Source organism: Ruditapes philippinarum, unplaced genomic scaffold (assembly GCF_026571515.1).
Source record: "Ruditapes philippinarum isolate M1 unplaced genomic scaffold, ASM2657151v2 ctg570_1_1_1_1, whole genome shotgun sequence".
NCBI classification, from domain to species: domain Eukaryota; kingdom Metazoa; phylum Mollusca; class Bivalvia; order Venerida; family Veneridae; genus Ruditapes; species Ruditapes philippinarum.
Genome location: NW_026859409.1, coordinates 35410 through 57899, shown reverse-complemented (window position 1 = coordinate 57899; position 22490 = coordinate 35410). Strand labels below are relative to the sequence as shown.

General features: G+C 32.0%; 1 protein-coding gene across 1 annotated transcript in view; it reads left to right on the top strand.

The window, feature by feature from the left end:
- Window positions 1-7604: 7604 nt before the first annotated feature.
- The window catches only part of LOC132756391 (uncharacterized), a 29542-nt gene continuing 14656 nt past the window's right edge, over window positions 7605-22490 (top strand). The window contains exon 1 of the mRNA XM_060747453.1: window positions 7605-7744. Coding sequence (XP_060603436.1) covers window positions 7670-7744 — 75 coding nt within the window. The 5' untranslated portion in view covers window positions 7605-7669. The remainder of the gene's footprint in view (window positions 7745-22490) is intronic.

Below are 22490 nucleotides of genomic sequence, written 5' to 3'. Positions count from 1 at the left end.
GGATCCAGTTCTATAACGGACAGATGGATGGGACATGTTCAAAGTTTGGTATTTAAATTGCTGCTCTTTTGTTCTCCTATTGGTCTTTTAGCCACACAAGAGAAAAGGAGCCACATAAGAGCTTACTGAATAAATAGCATCAAAGGTGATTTACTTGCAAGATATCAGAATGGGATAGAAACATGACCCAGAAAAAAAGTGCAAATTTTACCTGTATTTTGATATCACAGTTGTTGTGCATGCAAAATATTAACACACTGTTACACTGTACACACTGTTACACTGTACAGTGTGTTGCTTTTGAAGTTATTTTGTGCAAACTAATAATTCCATAGGAAATAAGTTTATTCATAATGAGCCCATTACAGAGAAAAGTAAAAGTGTGTTTTTATTTAACATACATAATTACACCATTTTATGTAAATTAAACTAATGTTTGGCTTTCTTAAATATATACACGGCTTTTAAATGTCGAATCATTTTAAAATATTTTGTGCATCGTTCACCTATCAAAGTGTGTATATCTCCGATACAAAATTTACTGATGCGTAAGAAATTAATTACATCTTTCGTGGTTCGTTATATATAAACACAGTTTTAATGTCTTTTGTTAGTTGAAAACATAAAGATTTTCTCAAGATTGACGATAAAAATTATATTGTTAAAAGAAATTGAATAACTGTTAAAGTACAATATGTAAGGAGTCATGAAAAGGAGTCATGAATGTTTCGGAAATCTAATGATTTTTTTCATGATTCAATTTGTTTTAATATTATATTATGATTTGTTCAATTATGGTTTTATACAAAATCAATTCGTAATATATCATTATCTGTGAACTATTGTTTTAGTCCTGACATGTAATAAATATATAATTCTATAATCATTTTTTTTAAATTGATTCCGTTAGCGATTTATTACCGACATTAAGTCCCATGTATCTTCACCATGTTTGGGATGCATCGTTCTCTATTACAGGTCATGTACAGTTGGTCCTTTCTTTAATGACACTATATATTCATATTGTGACCACCAATAGTGTGTAGATTTTTTAACATAACAAAACTACTTGGAAGTCAAAACTAGTTTTTTTTTACATTTACAAATAAACTAAGTAATAATATCAATATTTTCAAATTTGAGCACAGTAAATCTTTAAGGTAGACCATGGGTAATGGACGCTATAAGGAACTGTAAAACAGTTGTATGCCTTAAAAGTCACCTGTATGCAAAATTTAAATAAAATTTATCGTGTGGTTTATGCGTTATGGATATATTTATGAACTAAAACATTACTATTAGAAGGGCAAATGATGAAACTTTAAATTAATAATCTATAATATCATCATTATAAAACTGTTTTCCTATGGCTCATTGTTAAGAAACAAATAATAACATTCAGGTAACAAATTACGCGAGCAAAATTATTGTTTCTAAACAAAATGTTTTTAATATGTATAAAAATGTTTTTCTACCTCAACCACTTTAAACACTTATTTGACCATTTCCCTATATAAAAGCCGATTTAAAATATCTCTAAAATTTACCAAAATGAAGGGCTATTTTCAAGGTTTTTTTTCCTAAATTTTCTTAAAGTTTATCGGTTGATCGAGCAAAATATAAAATGCTTTTCTTGTGTAGTTTTTATTTTATTAAACTTTGATACCTGGTATCATATTTGATATTAAATTTGGCATTATTTAGCAAATAAATACTTACAATAGTTATGTAATTAAAATCAAACACTTTTTATTACATGAGGGATCTGAGAGATACATAAATAATTTAAAAAAAAATTAGTTGCCCCTTCTGGGATTTGGACCCACGCCCCTCATTTCAATGCAGTTGACAAGTGATTTTATTTGAATACTCTTCAAAGTGGAGGCAATGCATTACCTATGGTTTACCTTAAGTTACAAAACTCATTACTCAGAAAGATCTGACCGAATTTAACAGTTCATATACATATATTTAGAAATATATATAAATACCTTGAAAAAAATGCGTATGTGAACGTTGTATTCTTTTTGTTTGTATGCGGTACAAAAATGTACATAGTTTATTTGGCATTAAGAAAAGTGCACCTTTTTTCAGTCTGGTAAAGAATAAACATTTTGAGCAGTTTCAGCATAAGCACTTGTTTCTATATTATATACTTCATGCTTCCATAAATTATTTCGATTAATGCAAGATGAAACAATTTATGGTATCATGATTAAATAAAGGGAGACAAATCGAATACGGCGAAGGGAGAACACGCATTAGTTTTCTTTACATAAGTTTACATCTAGCTGTATTTGCATTATCTGTAATATAAGTCTCTGATTATCATAATCATTTTTGCAGCCCACTGTGCCTTTTAGATATTTTTTCTAAAAGAGTTTTAGAGACTCAAAACTAAAACTACTTATATAAATAGACTTTCGGGTTTTCACAGTGTTAAATTCGTCTATTTATAGCTTTCGAATTCATCTAACCAGTCTTACGTAGCAATAAAATACATACATAACAAAAGAATTAGTTATTTCTGTAGAAGATACATATGGTAGAAACAAATTACCAAATTCATGTTTACAACAATAGTTGTCTTTTATACTGCCTCCCCAGCGGTTCAGGCTTGAATTTTGTTCCCGTTCTCATTCATTTATATGACATGCTGCGAATCACCTAAGGGGAATCCAATATTTGACTTTGCATTATACAAACCGGAAGTAATTGTTAGTTTTGAATTTATTTTTAGCTAAAAATCGAAGGAATTTATTGATTAAAATCGTGTCCATAGACAATATTAATATTTAACTCAATACAGGACTAAAGCAGTATCTCTAGACGCTTGCAAAATCATGATCAATAAAAAAACTTATATCAGGGGGGGGGGATTGTTGTTGTTGTTGTTTTTGTGAAAAAATGAGTAAAGATCTTTTAAAGTTTATTCCGTGTGGTGAAAAGGCAAGATTTTAGCATTTAATCTTTCTAGTGCCTTGTCCGGTATATACCGGAATACGGTCTTTAGTGTGGTGCTCCAATCCTTTTTTGTCTCTCTCCAAAATATTTGGAAACATAAAAATTGCTTTTAGTAGAATTTAATTACTTTATAAAACAATACGATATTTGCTGCTGTACAGAAACAAAGCTTAATACATTTGATGTTCCCAATGTACAATGATATACATTTAAGAGTTTCAATTATAAAGGTACAACGTTAATCTGGTAGTGTGGGTATGTTTATCAAAGAAATATTTGTGAAAGATTTTCAGATACTTAACACTGTAATGAAACTTTAAATGGTTCAAATTAAATAAAGGTCATTGTATTTTGGGTGTGATTCATTTACCAGAGAGTTGTAATTATGGTACATTAAGTCTTATGATGGTTAAGAGAAAATTTTACTTGATTTATCTGGAATACCATAACTGCACATTTTGTTTGTTGGGTGACTTTAATGCAAAGACTGGCAGATTAAGTGATTTTCAAGAAGTAGATAGTTACATTGCAAATTTGAACTTTGATCATGGTACATATAATGTTGATGGTACAAATCAACTAAATGAACTTGATTTTACAACATCACATTTGTCTTGTGATAATCATCGTCCTAATAACTTTGGTAGTTTGTGAATTGGCAGGTTCATGCATGGCCAATGGAAGGTGTGGTGCTGATGCATATATTGGTAAAACCACTTCTTTATATGATAGTGTTATTGACTATGTTTTATTATCTGGTAGTTTATTTCCAAGAATAACCTTCTTTGATGTTAAAGAATATGATCCTTCATTGCCAGATATTCACTGTGTTTTAGAACTATGTTATACTTGTGGGGTGAGGATGATAGCAGGGGTAGTTATAATTATCAATCTGATAGTGTGTTCCACAAAGTAACGTGGGACAAAAATGTCAGAGCAGATTTAATTAGTAAATTTGATGAGGATGTTGTATCAGATCTAATGAAAGAGTTAGATAATTATACTCAAGTGAATTGTTTTGATCATCGTACAATAAATTATCTTACAAAAAAATTCAGATGTGAATTTTACTACAGCTCAAGACTATAACTGTAATTATCCTATAAAAATTAAAAGAGTAGTGTAAGGAGGACAACGTGTTTATACAAACCTTGGCATTAGTTGTACAAATGCTAGGAACGATTTTTTTAAGAATAGTCGATGAAGAGATTGGTTTAGAAAGAAATACAGTATTGTTGATCATATGTTTTCACTAAAATGTTTGATAGAGTTGTACTTGGCTAGCAAAAGGAAATTATTTTGTGTTTTTTTATAGATTATAGAAAACCTTTGATTTTTTTAAAAAGATTTGCTTTAGGGAACAAGTTGTAAAGTTCAAATTTAGATGGTAAATGTTTGAAGATAATATACAGTATTATGAAAATATAAAATCTTGTGTTAGATGGAGTGACCATTTTTCTGACTTTTTCTCAAGTCTGTCTGTCGTCCAACAAAGCGAAAATTTACCCCCCCCCCGTTTTATTCTCATTGTTCTTAAATAACTTTAACTCGTTACTGTCTCAGATATTAGAAAGCCTAAGTCAGTGTTAGTCTAACTTTAAGCGGAAATGATTTTGAAGTTTATCTTAAATTGTTTATGTCGCTTAATGCTGACGATATGGTTATATTAGCTGAAAGTAGAAATGAGTTACAAAAGAAACATTAAATGCAATGTCTGATTACTGTAATATTTGAGGTTTGAAAGTAAACACTGCAAAAACAAAAAATTGTTGTTTTTTGTTCAAGTGGGTTAAATAATATTAATCCTGTATTGTTTGAGGGAAACATACGTGAGATCGTAGTTTGTTTTGTTTATCTTGGGGTTCAGTTTTCATTGAACGAAAACTATTTATACACAGGAAAAAACTGATTGATCATGCCCGAAAAATTATGATTTCTGTGTGCGTAAACTTCATCTTGCACTTACCATTTTTATTATAACATTTTTGAGTTGGCAAATTCTGAACAATGTCATGGTGGGGCCTACTATTAATAATTACGGTTTTCAGAGGTTGGGGCATTAAACGATAATTACCATATACAACCTTTCGTTCCTTCAATTATTGTCCGCGGAGTTTCCGATCAAGTACCCTGGTGATACTAAATACCGGTGATTTTATTTTTAGTTCGAATTTTCAGATATCAAACAAAATAATACAAACATTTTTATCTAATGTTTTATCTGTACATACCTTCTTTACGTGTTACAATAGTCAATTGAAGAAAATCCTCCCATAATTAGGTCAATGTCCACCATTTTGTAACACTGGTGGAGGCCGCCATCTTTGTTTTCCAATATACTTATTACCGGTGATGAATTAAAAATCTCTCAAGGTCAGTGACGTCATATGTAAACAGTAATTTTATAGTACTGGGTTAAACCTCCAACCCAATTTAATCAATTGATATATTAAAAAGTTAACTGTGAATACTTTAACTGTTCCAAAAACTGTAACTAAAACAATAACAAGTTTTTTTTTCATTTTTTTGTCAGATTCTAATTACAATGGGGACACAAAAATGTTGAATCCCGCCTTAGCCACTTTACCTTTGTAAATATTTGAGATGGGCCCAATGTCCATATTTAACACATTGTGCCCATTGAATAAATTCAAGAATGTATTCAAGATTAGGGTATCTGGTCTGAACTTATTACAGACACAACATACTGATTCCTGGCTATCTGCAAGGATGGACTGTCATTCATCACTCTCACTGTCTTCCACTGAAAGTGCAGGACATAAGTCAACTGTTGATTTACTGGTACTGGGCTTTGGAGACTTGGTTGATTTTGCTTTCTTTTGCAACTTTGAAGGTTTTAAATAGTCAATGTTTATCTTTATCAGAATGTTGGACTTTGATGGATACATTAAATTGCCAGAATCAGATGGGTGTGACTTTCTTTTTTTAGGGTTTTCAGATACCTTAGTGATTTTCTTACCATCAAGGAAACTACTGCTTACTGTTAGCTGGAGATTCATCATAAGCCTGTACATATATTACGGATGGAGCAGTTGTGATGTTACTTATCTGTTTCCTTTCAAGAGGGTATATACCTGTCTTTCGGAATGAAGAAATTAAGTTGTCATGGGTTAGAGCTTGCTGTAGGCCTTACTTGAAATGCTTGCAACATTGTAGCGATTGATGGTGATGCCTGGCGTTATTCGCATAAATGCTTGACATTCACTATAGTAAGCATTTTAGTGGCCCAAAACACCCAATATCAAGTGGTTGAGTTACATGTGAAGTATGTGGAGGTAGCACATAAAATATGGTATTATGGGCTTTACCCCATTCAGTAAGTGTTAAATTCACATGCGACTTATGACCAACAAACAGTATCAATAATGGTGAACCAGTTGTGGAGACATGTTTAAGAAAATGCTCTTCAATGTAAGTAATAAATACTGTGGAATTAGACCACCCACTATCACTCATGGTGCCTGCTGAACCACGACGGCTTCCTGCTAATAGCTCATCATTCAACCTCTTACCAGGGAAAACATAATATGTAGGAAGACGTGTTCCAACAGCATTTCCAGCAGCAATAATAGTAACAGATTTACCTCTGTTAGACGTGATAGCTTGTGGAGTAGTTCCTTTATCACAGAGGACATTAGTTGGGTTGTGCTCCATAACTATACCGGTCTCATCAATGTTCCAAATTTTTTCAGGCTTATCACAAATTTCATAAATGTCCATCACACCTTCAAGAGCAGAGAAATATTTTTAAGGACACTCTCTGATGTACAGTTTGCCCTGACCACTGATAATTTCTGAGGCTTGCATAAAGATAATTCAGGGTTTCTCTTCTTGAAACTATCAAACCAAGACAATACAATGTGCAAATACTGCGTCTGTGATCTTCTTTTTATTGAAACTCACTGCAAAGTCTGTTGCTAATGTCAGAAAATCTTTCCTTGAATAGCCATAGCCAATACCTGCCATATATGTTACATGGCTGACAAGTTGCTTCTCCTCCTCAGAAGTAAAGGTGGGTGATGGCCCAAGGTTTGAAGGGAACACTTCAGATGTAGGAACAGGTTGAAGGCCAAGGGCCCTGTCTCTTAAAGTACTCTCAGGTACTCCAAACATCTTGGCAGCCTTACAAACTGAGGATCTTTTCTAAACAACATCTTTGTATGCTAGAGACAGCAACTTAGGGTCATAAGCTCTTCTCTTCTGCTTACCATGGAATTGGAGCTGAAATGCAAAAAAGCAGTTTAGATATTTAACATATTTTTCCTCTACAACTTAAATTAGTTTTTTAATTTTTTTATTGCAATTTTAATAAATCAAAAATATTGGCAGGAAGTTTAAGCCAGTAGTTATTGTCAGTGCCCGCAGATCATTTTTGCAGACGGCAATGAAATAAATCTTGTGTTTCGAGGTAATACAATATATTCCCGAGATAATGATAATGAGATAATGAGATGATGTAAACATGAATTATTTTGATGAATTTTTATGATAAATATAATTTGTATTCATACTTACCTGTAAAAATGAAATTGTAACACAACTTTCACTTTTCACAGATAGCGGGAACCAAAGTAAACACAACGTAGCGGAATTTGACAACGGTTAGCTGCGCATGCGTTCCTAATCGGGATACTTTTGAAATCATCGGTATTTAGTATTCACCGATAATTGGGTTATAGAGGATATGCCTAGTGACCAAAACAAGAACGTAGACTACGGAAACGAAAGTTCCTTCCAACAAGCAATGATGTCAAAAAAGGTAACCTTTATGTTTTATGGTGCAATTAATTTTGTCTTACTTCAATAACATGTATAATGTTTGAAATAACTGTTCGCGAAACCTTAACACAACATATGACTAATATGAAATAAGGTGCTACCTATGGCGCAGAAAAGTCTTATGATTTAATATCAAGCCTAACATGTTTAGTATATCCCGGTACAATCAATATTCGGTTACAATCTATATTCGGTCATTTCAGAAAAAATGTCGTTCCTACCTTTTTTAAAGCGACACTGATATGCGCGAATCGTTTGTTTACCGTAGTGACCTAGATGTCAGGAATTTGAAACCAATTCAAAATGGAGATCCAAGTATAAATCAAATCAGTAATCTTGAGTCCGTATATGTTAAAAATATCAATGTTTGCTAAAATAGAGAAAAACAGAATCCCTAAAAAAGATCAACATAGCAAAATGGACAATGTTTCAGGTTCGGTTTGATTGGGCCTTTTCATGGACGGTACTGAAAAGTGAAAGTTACGGTCCCCAAGTAACGGAATGTGTCTGGGCTTAACGAGAAAAAAATGGGCGGAACTAAATAAAATGGAATTTTGAAAGAGGATCTGAGGTAATGAAGTCTGCACATCACATATAAGACGTCAAAAGACAAATTTAAAAAGCAGGCAACATATCCCTAGGTTGATTATACAGTATTCACGTAGGAATACTGGAACCACCCAAGATGAAAAATGCCAAATAAAAGAAACTAAAACTACCACATAACATGTATACACAACAACAATGTCGTACTGGACGATCTTCTGTTATCATAAATTTGTCCGTTCATAAACATCAAAAATATCAAAGTTAACTTTAGTTTCATCAATGTTTACATACCGCCTACTGCAACGAATATTGTCCGTGGCGTGACAAGCGGAAGTAGTTTATATTACAGTATACTTCGAAACAAAAAAGGTCGGTTTACAAATACCCCTGTTTTTATTTCAACTGTAAAGTGTATTGTATGTCTTGTAAAATGTCTTTTTTCATACTTTTTTATCATAGCGTAATGAAGCTGTAAAGGGTCATATTGAATGTCATATAACCCTGACAACCTAACAAGAGCCTTTCTTGCTGTCAGAAATGATGGACTTTCTGCTAGAAAAGCTTCTTAAACATTTAGTGTTTCCTACAGTATCTTACAAGATAGAAATAATGGTAATGTTAGTGTTGAAGTTATGTAGTCAGCTGTTCAACCACTATAATCAGAGGAACATGAGGCTCTACTAGCAAACCATATACAATCAATGACTGAAATTGATTATGCTTATAGCCGACAAGAAACCATGAATTAAGCCACTGATTATGCTTATCAACTTGGCTTGAGAAGTAAAGCTCATAAACCTCTGACAGATCAGTGGCTGTATAATTCCCTTGCGCAATGGCCTAACTTTACACTGAAGAAACCTCGTGCACTTGAAATTGCTCGAGCTAAAAGTTCAAAAAGACAGACAGTTGACAATTACTTTATTGAATTGAAAACACAGAGGTTTTCAGCAAATATATCCAGTATCACCTCTAAAATGATTACCAACTAGTGATGAAAATATCCATGTTCTAGTTCTATATGATGGACATACTAGCCATGTGTCACCGGGTCTTATTGAATTGGCGAAATTCCAAAACATAATTTAATTTGTGTTGCAACACCACTGTTCTCATCTGCTCTAGCCTTTAGACATCAGTTGATTTGGTCCTTTCCAAATAGCTTTGAATGCTGCTTGCCACAAATACTTACGTGAATCTTGAGGGTGTGTACTAACAAGATTTGATGTTTGTCGTAATGCATGCCATGTTTATTATACAAGCACATTTATTTCAGCTGCATTCAGAAAAGTGGTATATATCCTTATAATTGTACCGTAATTCCTGATGTGTATATCTTTATAATTGTACCGTAATTTCTGATGTGTTTATCCTTATAATTGTACCGTAATTTCTGATGTGTATATCCTTATAATTGTACCGTAATTTCTGATGTGTATATCCTTATAATTGTACCGTAGTTTCTGATGTGTATATCCTTATAATTGTACCGTATTTTCTGATGTGTATATCCTTATAATTGTGCCGTAATTTCTGATGTGTATATCCTTATAATTGCACCGTAATTTCTGATGTGTATATCCTTATAATTGTACCGTAATTTCTGATGTGCAAGTTGCCCCAGCCACTTTTTTCAGATGGCATGATCCATCAAGCTCTGATATGTGTGTACAAAAAGCTGAAACTTTCCTTTTAGAGAAAGGAGCAAAGTCCTTGAAAATGTTGCAGCTGCAAAAATGTAAGGAGCAATCTAAGTAAAGTAGAAGTAGGTAAACCTATAACAGTTACTGAGGATGACAATGATGTAATATTTTAAAAACTCATCATTTTTTCATACCATAGATATTTTTAAGATTTTCAAATTTGTAAAGGTCTTTTTTCTAAATATAGCATACCTTTATAATGCCTTGTTTTATAGTACACCAATTTATTGTCAATTTTGATATTTGAGTTATTTCATATTAAATGTTTAAGGTTCTCTTTTTTATCATTATGTTCTTGTTGAATATGAAACCATGGCGGAAGCACATTGTTGATGAATTAATTATGAAGAAATAGCTTATTGATATCTGATTTCGAAAGATTATAAGGTTATTTTCATACTGTTTTATCTTTTGATCTATAAAAAGTTTCCATAATCCTTTATTGTCCTCATTTGTATATCGTTCAATCGAATCTGCCCTTATGCATTTAAAAAACGTATTAATATGAATCATTTTGAAAACCACCATTATTGATTTTTAACATTAAGTTTTAATGTTTTACATTTGATTTTTTCTTGCTTGCCATCCCATAAAAAAGAAACATTGCATTATTTTTTTTATCTTATCATTCGATTGGTTTTCCAAAATAACATATTGTAAGGCAAATATTTTTATTACCATCACTTTACCCATAAGTGTTAGTTTTCTGTGTTGCCATTGTTTAGCAGTTGAAAATATTTCTCAAATTTTGGCCATATCATCACTGGTTATTTTGATAAAATTGCAGACAAAAGAATTCGTAACTTATTCTTGAATAGACCTTAATACAGAGTGCCTTTTGAAATTGATTTTAATGCCTGTCAATGCATGTTAATTAGATTTGCTGGAGCTTGTAGCAACGTAAAAGATTTTAACGAGCGGAATATATTCATTTCTAGCAAGCTTCTTAAGAAGGGCTATCGCTTCCATAAATTACGGAAAAATTTAACGAAATTTTACAATCGTAATTTTTATTTAATTTTAAAGTTCAATAGTGATTTAAAAACACTTCTGCGACAAGGGATAAGTCAGTCTGATTTTTATGGCAATGTGATTTTCAAACTTCGTAAGATCTTGGGTCATTGTAAATTTTCTGCTGTTTCTACTAAAATCATTAGACGTTTTATCAAAAGAGGTAAGGAACCTACAATTTTAGACATACTACATGCTAAGTGTTCAATTATTTTTCAGGCGGACACTACGCTTTCCATTTTTATTACATGAAATAGGTTAAGGAATCTTTCTTTGAAATGGTGTTAATTTAATTTATTATTTTTCTTTTCTGATAAAGCTATTTTACATTCAAATTCATGTTTTTCCCTTTGCAATATTTCTTTTATTTCTGCTATTTCTTTGTTTTCTACTTTTTAAGAAAATTATTTACAACCTATTTCTCTACTTGTTTTTTGTTTTTGTTTCATAGTTTACAAAATTTACTTATTTTCGTTATGTTCTACATGAATAGCTCAGCTCTTAAAAAAGTCAAGCCATTTACATGATATTCATAAATTTCATCAAGTTCTTGGTTTTTTAAATAACATTTCCTTCTTTAACTTATTTTCATCTTCACTTCTTTTATAGGATCCAATTGTTATTATTCTATCTTCTAATTGTTTTATTTCATAGATAAAATATAACTCTTGTTCCTTTTTTATCCTTTTTCTTAAAACTTGCAAAACGTTTTATTTCAATTTTTATTGCACCTTTTATTATCCCCAAAAAAGTGTTCGGATTATATGTTTTAATTATTTCTGCTGTTGAACAAATAATTTCTTTAAATTGCCTTTGATAATCTCCGTCTTATTATAAAGCACTGTTCATTTTAGGAGTATCCAGGTCCTTTTTCATTTCATTTTCATTTATTGTTTAAGTAACTAAAGAATGCAATGTGAAATATTGTTTTTTTTTTATGTTTAGTGAATCAAGCAAGTCAACAATCTATGACCGGTTTTCTGTTCGAGTGTTAGGTAAATTGCCTCTTTTCAAGATGTTTAATAGATTACATGTTTCAAACCAGATCTTTCTTGCACTGCGTAAATAAGTAAACATGTATTTCGTACCGTAAAATACAGGAGCTTGACATTCTATCAATAATTGAAAAATAAAAGCAAATAGTTAAGAGATAACGCCAAATATACCATTCTATGCAATACATTTATATTATCAAGAGGTATATTTGCGGTAATTTCTTTATTATTTGCTTACATTTTTAAATTATTGATAGAATGTCAAACTCCTGTGCGTGAACAAAACCGGATAAATTGGTGGACTGGTGTTCAACCTATCATCGGAGTGCTCGGAATATTTCCGAAAATCTCCACACTCCTCACAGTGATATGATTGGCTATGCTGAAAGGGGACCATAGTTTGGATTACCTGCCCCGTTACAACGTTATCGAAGAAAAGTAGGCATGGTAGATCAAGGGGGACCATTGCGCCGGAGTTTGGAAAATCCCATCCGCCATTTTTTTAATCTCTAATCGCAGTTGCTGTTTAAACGTTATTTTCATTGTGCTGGTATATCAAAAAATATATACGTAAAAGTAACCTTTAATATTTATCATCATTACTATAGTCCTTATCATTGATGAGTTTATTTATTTTCTGATTGTGTACATCATTCTTCTACCTGAAGTGTTATTTGACACAGAAGATAAGCGTGGTCTTCTAGCTATAGTCTGAATTATGTAGACGCTCAACATGGCCCTGATAACTATACTTAGCTCAAAAGGATTTCAAAATGGCGGCACCCTGTGTTCTAAGCATTTTTCTTAAACTCGTTAGATATATTTGTGTGTCCCCACTTTAGGGGGGCGGTATTTAGATATACCCTTGTCCGTCCGTCCGTCCGGTCGTCCATCCGTCCGTCCGTTCTCATTTTCTGTCGCATGAAGCTCAAAAAGTATTTGAACTAGGGTCATGAAATTGTACATGGATTTTGATCAGCATCTGTAGTTGTGCAACTGGTAATTTCCGTGTGGATTTTTAAGTATTAGTAGGGTTATTGCCCTTGACTTAGTAAAAATTTGCAATTTTCAACTTGTGTCGTAGCTCAAAAATTATTTGACCTAGAGTCATGAAACATTAGAGGAATGTTGCCTGAATTATGTTAAGTTGTGAACCTGGGGTATCGCTTGTGGAAATAATCTGTTGAGTCAGAGTGATTGCCCTTAACTTATTAAACATTTGCAATTTGTGGCACATGTGGCACATGTGGCACATGTAGCACAACATATTTGACCTAGAGTCATAAGATAAACAAAACAGCGGAGTGTGGGTGCATCCGTGTCTTATGGACACACTTCCAGTTTTTATTGATTTTATATGATTTCAATTTTATTTATTAACGTCCTACTTGTTAACTAAGAGCGCTTCAGTTATCGCGGGGCTCAAGCTTTTTGCTTATAAATAACCTTTTCTCGGATGAACAGTTTGGCTGTAGAAAGAAATTGAATTGTGTTCTTAAACTTCAGACTGTTTAAGAACGTTGGGCTTAAGCTTTTGATGAAAGTTGTCAAATAGATTCGATTAATTTCGACATACAAACAATTTTTTGATACTCACAATCGTTACTTTTGAGGGTCCCAATCGTTTACTTTTGAGGGTAACGAACTATTCCTGCGTCGGGTATTTTGTGGGTATACGGCTATTAATTGACAAGGATCGGACACTCTCAGTAAAACATAATATATAAACGCTTAATGATCAACATTATTTTTTGCCCAATCACATTGCCGTATTTTTCAAATTTCTGCTAACTCTATCCTTGGTTAATGTGCACTAACTAAATTAAATTCACTTAGTCAGGTCCGTCTTACCAATCTACCTTATTTCAATAATGCCTTATATTAAAGGGAAGTTAGAGATGTTGTTTGTACTCTGAAATTTATAATATATATAGGAACGGTATCAATCACGAATAAATAAACTGCCATCACAAAAATGAAACTGTTGTATACATGTAGTATATAAATGGAAATTAATTTGCCAGAAACCATTCACCAAATCAGCTAAGAATTTTAATCAAAGTACAAATTATTTTTTTTTCACAAATCACTAATTAGTTTTTTCTTTTCTTGAGTTTTTATCAAATGTTTCTTATTTTCAAGCTTGATTTTAATTGTTCTCTAGACATTTTCAATTGTATTGATATTGGGAAACTGTGATGGCCAAGACATACATCTGATGTTGTTATCATTTTTCCACTGGGTTATTCTCCTTGAAGTGTGTACTGGGCCATTGTCTTCTTGGAATATATATCAACTTTCATCATTCAAATTACAATGTAATTTTACACCACGAGATTCGTTCTTTCCTATTTATAGCTTTAACGGTAAGGGTCTTCTGTCTTGTATACCCATGAAACCTTAATCGTCGCCTCACTGTTCTTTAAGGTATATTTGAGGCAATGCCTGATTCACAATACAAGTCAATTCTGACAATGGAGCTCTTATATCAGTATAAGCCACCCTTACAATTAATCTGTCTCCCCTTTTCCTAATATTCAATGTTCTTCCACTTCTAGAAAACATTTTAGTGCTATCCCTTCTATTAACCCTTTTCAAAACCTATTGACTCCGGACTGACTTATTCCCAAATTTCTGCAATTTGTGGGATTCAATCATTTGCCAAAATTTTAACAATTTCTTTCTGCTCAGTCGTCAATTCTTTCTTTTTGACAGACGTTGACAATTGTTTGTAAACAAGAGAACTTTCTGTTTTTTAATCACATAAAAGAAAAAGTGTTGAAAAGGAAGTATTGAAGTCAAGTGAGTCATCCTTAAAAATATCATAATTGCTAGAGCAGTGGTTTAGCACCTTGCTGACAGCCGATTTTGATGACTCATTTATGACCCTAGACTGTGGTCATCGATCAATAATTTGCCGGCGCTAAGCGTAAATGTCCGTTCATAATGAATAAAGCTTTGTATTTTTACAATTTCTTATCTGATTTTAAAAATTTAAAGCTTATTATGAAGCAAAAAACTTGTTTAATAGAAATATCTATTTTATATTTTTGAAATACAACCGATCTGTTTGCAACGACGATTAAAAAATAGCAAAACGCAATCTGCGGTAAATTTCCCCCTTTTTTGTTATCAAAAACAAGTACGTATAATTTATTATAGCGGTAATATCAAAAGTTCAATTTCAATATTTAAAAAAAATAGAAGAATAACATAACTCATTCACAGATGATCAAAAATACAATATTGCAGGTTGATTAGTTATTTAGCCTTACATATTGACGCACATTTGTTTTACACGCAATATTACGGGCTTTACATTTCGCCAACAGAGTGGAATAATTTTGTTCAATTTTTTGGAAAGAGTTATTGCTAATATTAAATATTTTAATATTAAAAAAAACATTTAATTTTTATATTTTTTTTCATTTTGTTTCCAAATGCCCGCACAGTGCATATTTTTAATTTTGTATGCAAAAAGAAAATATCGGGTGAACTTTTATGTAATAACCGAAAATGATAAAAAAAATCTTTGCAGTTTGAGCCAGTATATTGCGGAAAAATATGTCAATTAATATCCATGGTGGATATATAGACAATATCGCTGATGTCACACAATTAATATATAGAAATTATTCAAGTTTTTTTATATATATACAGGATTTATTTTTGTTGAATGATATGATAATAAATAGTTCATGAGTGGCGGTAGCCAAGTGTGGAATATGATAATTTTCATACCACAAGATGAAAATTAATTCTGTATTTGTAGAAAATTTTTCTGTTTATTATATACATTTTTCTCTTAAAAAAAAACAATTTGAAAGACTTTTTCTTTTATTTTGTATATTGACTGAAATGCGAAGAAAGTAGCTCGGCAAGACACACCAATGAAAATACGGAAAATATGTTTAACTTCAGTGAAAAACAGATTTTTTACAGTAAAAATAAGAAAAATGAAAATAAGCATTTTACTTCATCAATATTTCTCAATACTTTATTTATATGTATATAATAAAAACAATAAAGTTTAAATGAACGCTGCATTTACTTATACAAAAGAATAATTTATAATAGATGACCTTCTTTCAATATGAAAATACAATATACATACCTTCCGGTACGAGGGGTGTTCAAATATGAATGCAACTAGGCCAATATCTCGCTTTAAACTACGTTTTGCACGAACTATGTACATGCCTCGCATAGACGGTTGTATAAGCTCTCATGTGATACAATACATATGTAAATCAGTTCAGTATAGCTTTGACAATAGCTTGATTAACGCTATTTACTCGCGTTTAGCTAAATTGGTTGGGAAAAGGTTCAATATTATTAATTCATAATTACATGATCTTGTTAATATAAAGGCTAATTCTTTTAATTTAAGGTACAAAAATGTAGCCATCATCCGTCATTGAAACTATTTCATTTGTTGAAAGTAGACCCAATTCAATATTTGAGTTTTCATTGTTTTCGTCTTCTTTTTCTTCGACCATTTTAGCGTTTTCATGAGACTTAAATTGCTCATTTTCTGTTTTGAAAATTTTGTCGGGATGAATATTGAGTCATTTGCAGTGATAGTATTAATTTTTTGATCTGGTGACCGACCCTCAAACACTTGAAGCATGAATTTCTTAATATTTTCTTTCTATCAGCTACGGTAGCATATTTTTTACATTCATCACTCAAATGCATATTTGCGCAGTAGCGGCATTTTTTCAATGGTTGATTTCTAGTATCAGTATTCTCTCTTTCTGTAAGTGCTGCAGCAGATGTGTCATCTAGATGAAATGATTCTTCGATTTTTGTTCATTATTTTGTTCATTCTATCATTTAATCAATGTGACGAACGACTAGGCCTGACGTTGTTTCCCCCATATACTGTACTGTTAATGACACTTTGATTTTTGATACATGTTGTTTCTTTGATAGCTATTTCTCTTTTGCAACAAAAAAATAGTTATTAAGTAGCTGGTTCAAAGTTTCAAATGTGCATTTTTCATGTACACCTTTCTGCACTTCCAAGTGCAACAAGACATCTTTCGGTAGTTTTGTTCTGTCGATTAAAACTATTATTTCTTGATTGATACTTTGATCTTACTGAAGTTGTTTCCCCCATATACTGTACTATTTGCAAGTTCTTGTTACATATGGGTGTCTGTTTCTTTCTGCGGTTCTTCCTCTGATTTTTCTTTTGCATGATGCAGCTTACTCAAGAAATATTTCAATTCTACATAATAAATGTCAATTGCACTGGAACACAAACTGCAGTCAATCGTCCACAATCGTATCGATTTCTTCACTTTCTCAAATAAGAAATACAAGTTTGTGGCATTGCTTTTTATACGTTTTTCTCGATATAAATTAATTTTGACAATAAATGACGAAGCACTGTCTATTTTTTCGTCCAAATTACTTTCCTCAGATTCTCCGGTTATCAATTCTGATGCTTTACATTTTTCCTCTCTCAGTTTATTTCTAAAATATGTCCTCACGCCTTTGAAATACCGCAAAAACAAAGATGAGGACATTTCACTTATATGCTCTTGGTCGTCAATTTGTTTTCCATTTAATGGTAACGATTCATTCTAAATTTCTTCACTTTTTTAATATTTACCAGTTTTTAGACAGTTTTCTTTCTTTGTTTTTATTTATTCCTCCTTTTCTCCTTTTTAATATCTATACTTTTCTTTTTTTCGCTTATTATTTTTAACGATCCCTTTTTTCTGTTATCTCATAAGGACAACAAAGTGATCATTATTTCCTTGCACTGAACACTTTTCTGGTAATTACAATTCAAATGGGAATTTTATCGTGACATGGTCTATTTTATGACATCTAATTTCAAGGCATTGTTAACAATTTACCCTTCTCATGATAACACTAGAATATCATTTATGAAATCTAAACCACTTTTATAACTAAGAGTATCTTGTAGAAACATGATCTCTGAAAATCCTCATTCTATTCACTAGATTATTTTTATTATTATGATTATGATTATTATTATTATTATTATTATTATTATTATTATTATTATTTAGGTCTAGGTCAAGATCAGCAGACTCTACACCACTTACATGTTTATTTTTATTTTATAAATGAGATGTTACGTATATTTATTCACTTATAGTACAGTAATTTGAATGTTATCTCTACCATGTCAATATTATCATTTATTATTATTTCATTCTCAGCTATTACACGCAGTGTCTACATCCCACATTATCGTATCAGTTTAACCAGTTTTAACCTTTGTCTTTCTGTCAGAAGAATGCCTGTTATGTTTTCATTTAGTTTAATCTTAAATTTAGAATAAAAACTACAGTCGAAATTCGTTCGCTCGTACTCGGAGGGCCTATGCAAATTTGTTCGAGAGATGGGTAGTTCGAGCCAACCGAGGTTGAACTATTATCACCTCAGACAAAGGCCTTAAAGGTTTTCTGCTTACATTGGTGGAAAGCTTAATGCGTCAACATAATTGTTTGATAAAATATCAGTTCGTCGATAACGTCATTTCTTGTAAATATTTAGAATTATTATCCCAGTATTTATAAATGAATATTAACGGTACACGCTGTGTTAATCTATATTCATGCATGTTGTACTTGGTTGAGTTTGTTTGTGCAAACATTTTCCAAACTTGTTGAACTATGTTCAAAATATATTTATATGTTCATTTTTGGATACATTTTATTTCAAACAATGAATTTATAAAATACCAAGAAAAAATCAACATTATACAGAAGCATCTATTGGAAGTCATTTACTAAAATAAACACACGAACAAATATCATTCTATAAAAAGATAACATGGTTACAATACAAGTTGCATGAACCACGGCTAAAATCCTCCGAGTAAACGTCATTTACTTCTTGACTTCTGCATATTTCACGTATTTTACGAGTTATTTTCATTCCATCGTTACTAAAGATGGCAAATAAACAATATTATCATAACAAACGAGTCGATTATATAACACCTCTAATTTTATATAAATTAGCCTTAATTGCCTTTATCATGATCACGAGTAGTTAAAAACGTATGTCGCCGACTGTCGCTTATTTAGAATTTTTGTTGTCTTTTTGTGTTCGACCGACAAGGTGTGATTTTTCTGACGATCAGGTTCGAGAGTTCGAGCGTTCTATGTTCGAGCAATCCGAGGTAGAAAAAAGATGCTATATAGGAATTTTGCTGGGACTGGGCGATGAGTTTGAGCGAATGGAGTTATTCAAGCGATCTGAGTTCGAGCGAACGAAGTTTAACTGTATAACCAACTTCCAAGATATTGAGGCTGAGCTGCACAGCCTGACTTAAAATTGAAATATTCTCAGTTGGCATGTATTTGTTTAGTTAACACTATTTTGTTTAGGTATTTTTATCTTTTTCTATTTGAATTCATATATACATTTATACAACAAACTTTGATCATTATTTACACCCAAAACAAGCACACACCATTTATAAACGACTATTACAAACTATCTTTTTATATACTTCTTTTATACGGAACAATACTAGACACCTGGCGATCCCAAGCTCTCAACAACTAATGATCAAACAAAACAATAAAATCGCCACAAAATTAAGAACACAAAATGAATTATTTAGAACTCTAAGATACAGTATAAACAAGTATTCAGCCGACTACATTTGTATATCAACTTCACAAAATCTAATCAGCATCAGAAAACAACTTAAACCTAAAGACCAAATATTTACTGATATCTTCAAAAACAAAGCATTAACTATGACAATCTTGACAAAAAAAATTACTCAATACAATTCAACCAATATAAACCAAATATATCTAACCAAACAGATAACTCGAACAACCAAATATAATGCAACAACCAAAACCAATGAACCTTCATTAATTAAAATCGATACATTTAAATTCAACCAACCTAAATACATCAACAAAATTCCCTTCAGATCCACAATATGCTTTTCTCTAAAAATAAACGCCACGCCTTCCACTCGCATGATCATAAAAATATTCGCTAGCTTAAGTAGAGAGAAGCTGTAAAAAATCGACAAGTTTAAAAATAACTGTAACCTATGGGCGCATCAGCAGAGCGAGTGACTAAAATTATTGTAACAAATAGTTCAGATATGTGCGTAGATGGTGTTCCTGTGGAATTAAAAACTATACAAACAGCTCTCAGAGATTTTCTTATCTGGCTGAATCAGTTTCGCTATGTTTTTCTGATTGCTCATAATAGAAAACGCTTTGACTTCCCAATCGTCATAAATACCTGTCAAGCTAGTGGAATGTTTAATGAGTTTTGTTCATGTGTGTTAGGATTGGTAGACAGTCTTCATGTGTTTAAATCTATCTCTCCTAAACGTGAGTCTTACAAGCAGGAGGACATAGCCCGCTCATTGCTCTCCAAGGTGTATAACGCTCATAACGCACTGTGTGATGTCGATTGTTTGTCGGAGCTGGTCATTTATGCTTTGAAACAGGATGATAAGTGTATTACAGTCAAGAGTTTCTCTCCTAGTGATGTGAAATACAATATGGATTCAAACAAAGAGAAACATAAAAATTGCCATCCTTGTCTATTTTGATTGCAAGTGGCGTCATGAAATCTTCAACTGCAGATAATGTTGCAAGTTCGGGGTTAAACTTTAAACATTTACAAACAATTTTTCAACGTAAGGGAGAGGATGGACTGTACAATGTGTTTACTATGAAAAATAGTGAAGGGTTGCCAAGAGTGACCAATTCTAAGAGAGTTTTGGAATCCGTTATTCCAAATTTTGTGTCATACTTCGATGGCAAATAATAAGTCATGTATGATAATTCTGGATATTTTTTATCTTAACTCTTCTTATGTAATAACTGAAAACTAAGTTTATTCATTTATTTGTAAAACATTATTCATTTGATTTATTTGTATAGCAAGAATCAAATAATATCTTTTATTCCTCCAATATCAAGGGTCATCTTGTTTGTGTTCTTGTCTAAAAGAAACTGGACGGTAAAAGTTTCTGATTTTAACATATGTTATTGCTCACACATCCAGAAAAAAATTGGTGCCAAATTTACATAGTGACAGGCACTTTCATGTAAAAATTTTGAACTTTGAAAAAAATAAGGGGAAAATAACAAAATTCTGAAATGCGACTTTTTGAGCCAAATCCGTTTCACATTTTTGGTAATATTTTCTTTAACCTTTTTATTATTCATGAATTGTTGTTTTTGGGTACAGTACATATACAGATGAATAGAAAACATGCTGAAACATATTGCTTTGTTCTTTTTTTAGGAAAAAAAAACACAAATATTTTGCAAAATATGACAGTGACAATTTTGCCGCTAAATTATTGAAACAGGGTTTTTACAACAACACTTGTAGCTATAAAACAACATGGTAAATTCTTTAAATATTTTATATTTTGATGTACATAATGATACAAAACAATAATTTAATGTGCAATTTTAGGTTCATGTTATTGCCCATTACCCAGGTCTTACCTTAATTACACCTCAGTGTATCGCTGCAGAAAGATATTAACTCTTTAACTGCAGATAAACTGCATAATTATTCTGTCACTTTCAAAGATTTTCATTATGTGCTTCTTTGAGTATTAACTGTGTATTAGACATAGCTTTTTTGTGAAATATAATACATGTATATACATACGTATATACATACCGACAATAAATAAATTTTGTTTTGATTTGAGTCAAGTTACAACTAACAGTTCTCGCATATTTATGTCTCCCAGTTATTTTGGGTTTTTTTTTGCATTCGCCGTCTTCGTCTGTCCATCCGTGCTTGTCCGGAGCATAACTTGAAATCCTCTGGACAAAATTTGTTTAAACTGCACACAGTGGTAGAGGGCTTTGAGGCAGAGTGCAGTGTCAAGAACCATAACTCAATTTTTTCCCGTTTAGAATAATTTCCACTTTTAGAAAAATCTTGTACGGAGCATAACCTCAAAACACTTGAACTTAATTTGTCTAAATTGCACACAGTGGTAGAAGACATCGAGGCGGGGTGCAGTATCAAAGAACAATAACTTTACTTTGCCCCTTTTTGAATTAGCTCCCCTTTAATAAATAAAAATCCGGAGCATAACCGCAAAGCCCTTGGAGATAATTTGTTTAAACTTACATAGTGGTAGAGGGCATTGAGACGGGGTGCAATGCCAAATATACATAACTCTATTTTGCCCGTTTTTGTATTATCTCCACTTTTATAAACATCTTGTCAGGAGCATAACCGCAAAGCCCTTGGAGATATTTTTTAAAAACTGCAAACAGTGGTTGTGGGCATTGAGGCGGGTGCAGTGCCAAAGAACCATAACGCTTTTTTGCCCTGTTTTTGTATTATCTCCACTTTAATAAAAATCTTCTCCAGACCATAGCCTGACAGCCCTTGGAAATTATATGTTTAAACTGCACACAACGCTAGTGGGCATTGAGGCAGGGTGCAGTTCTTAAGAACCATA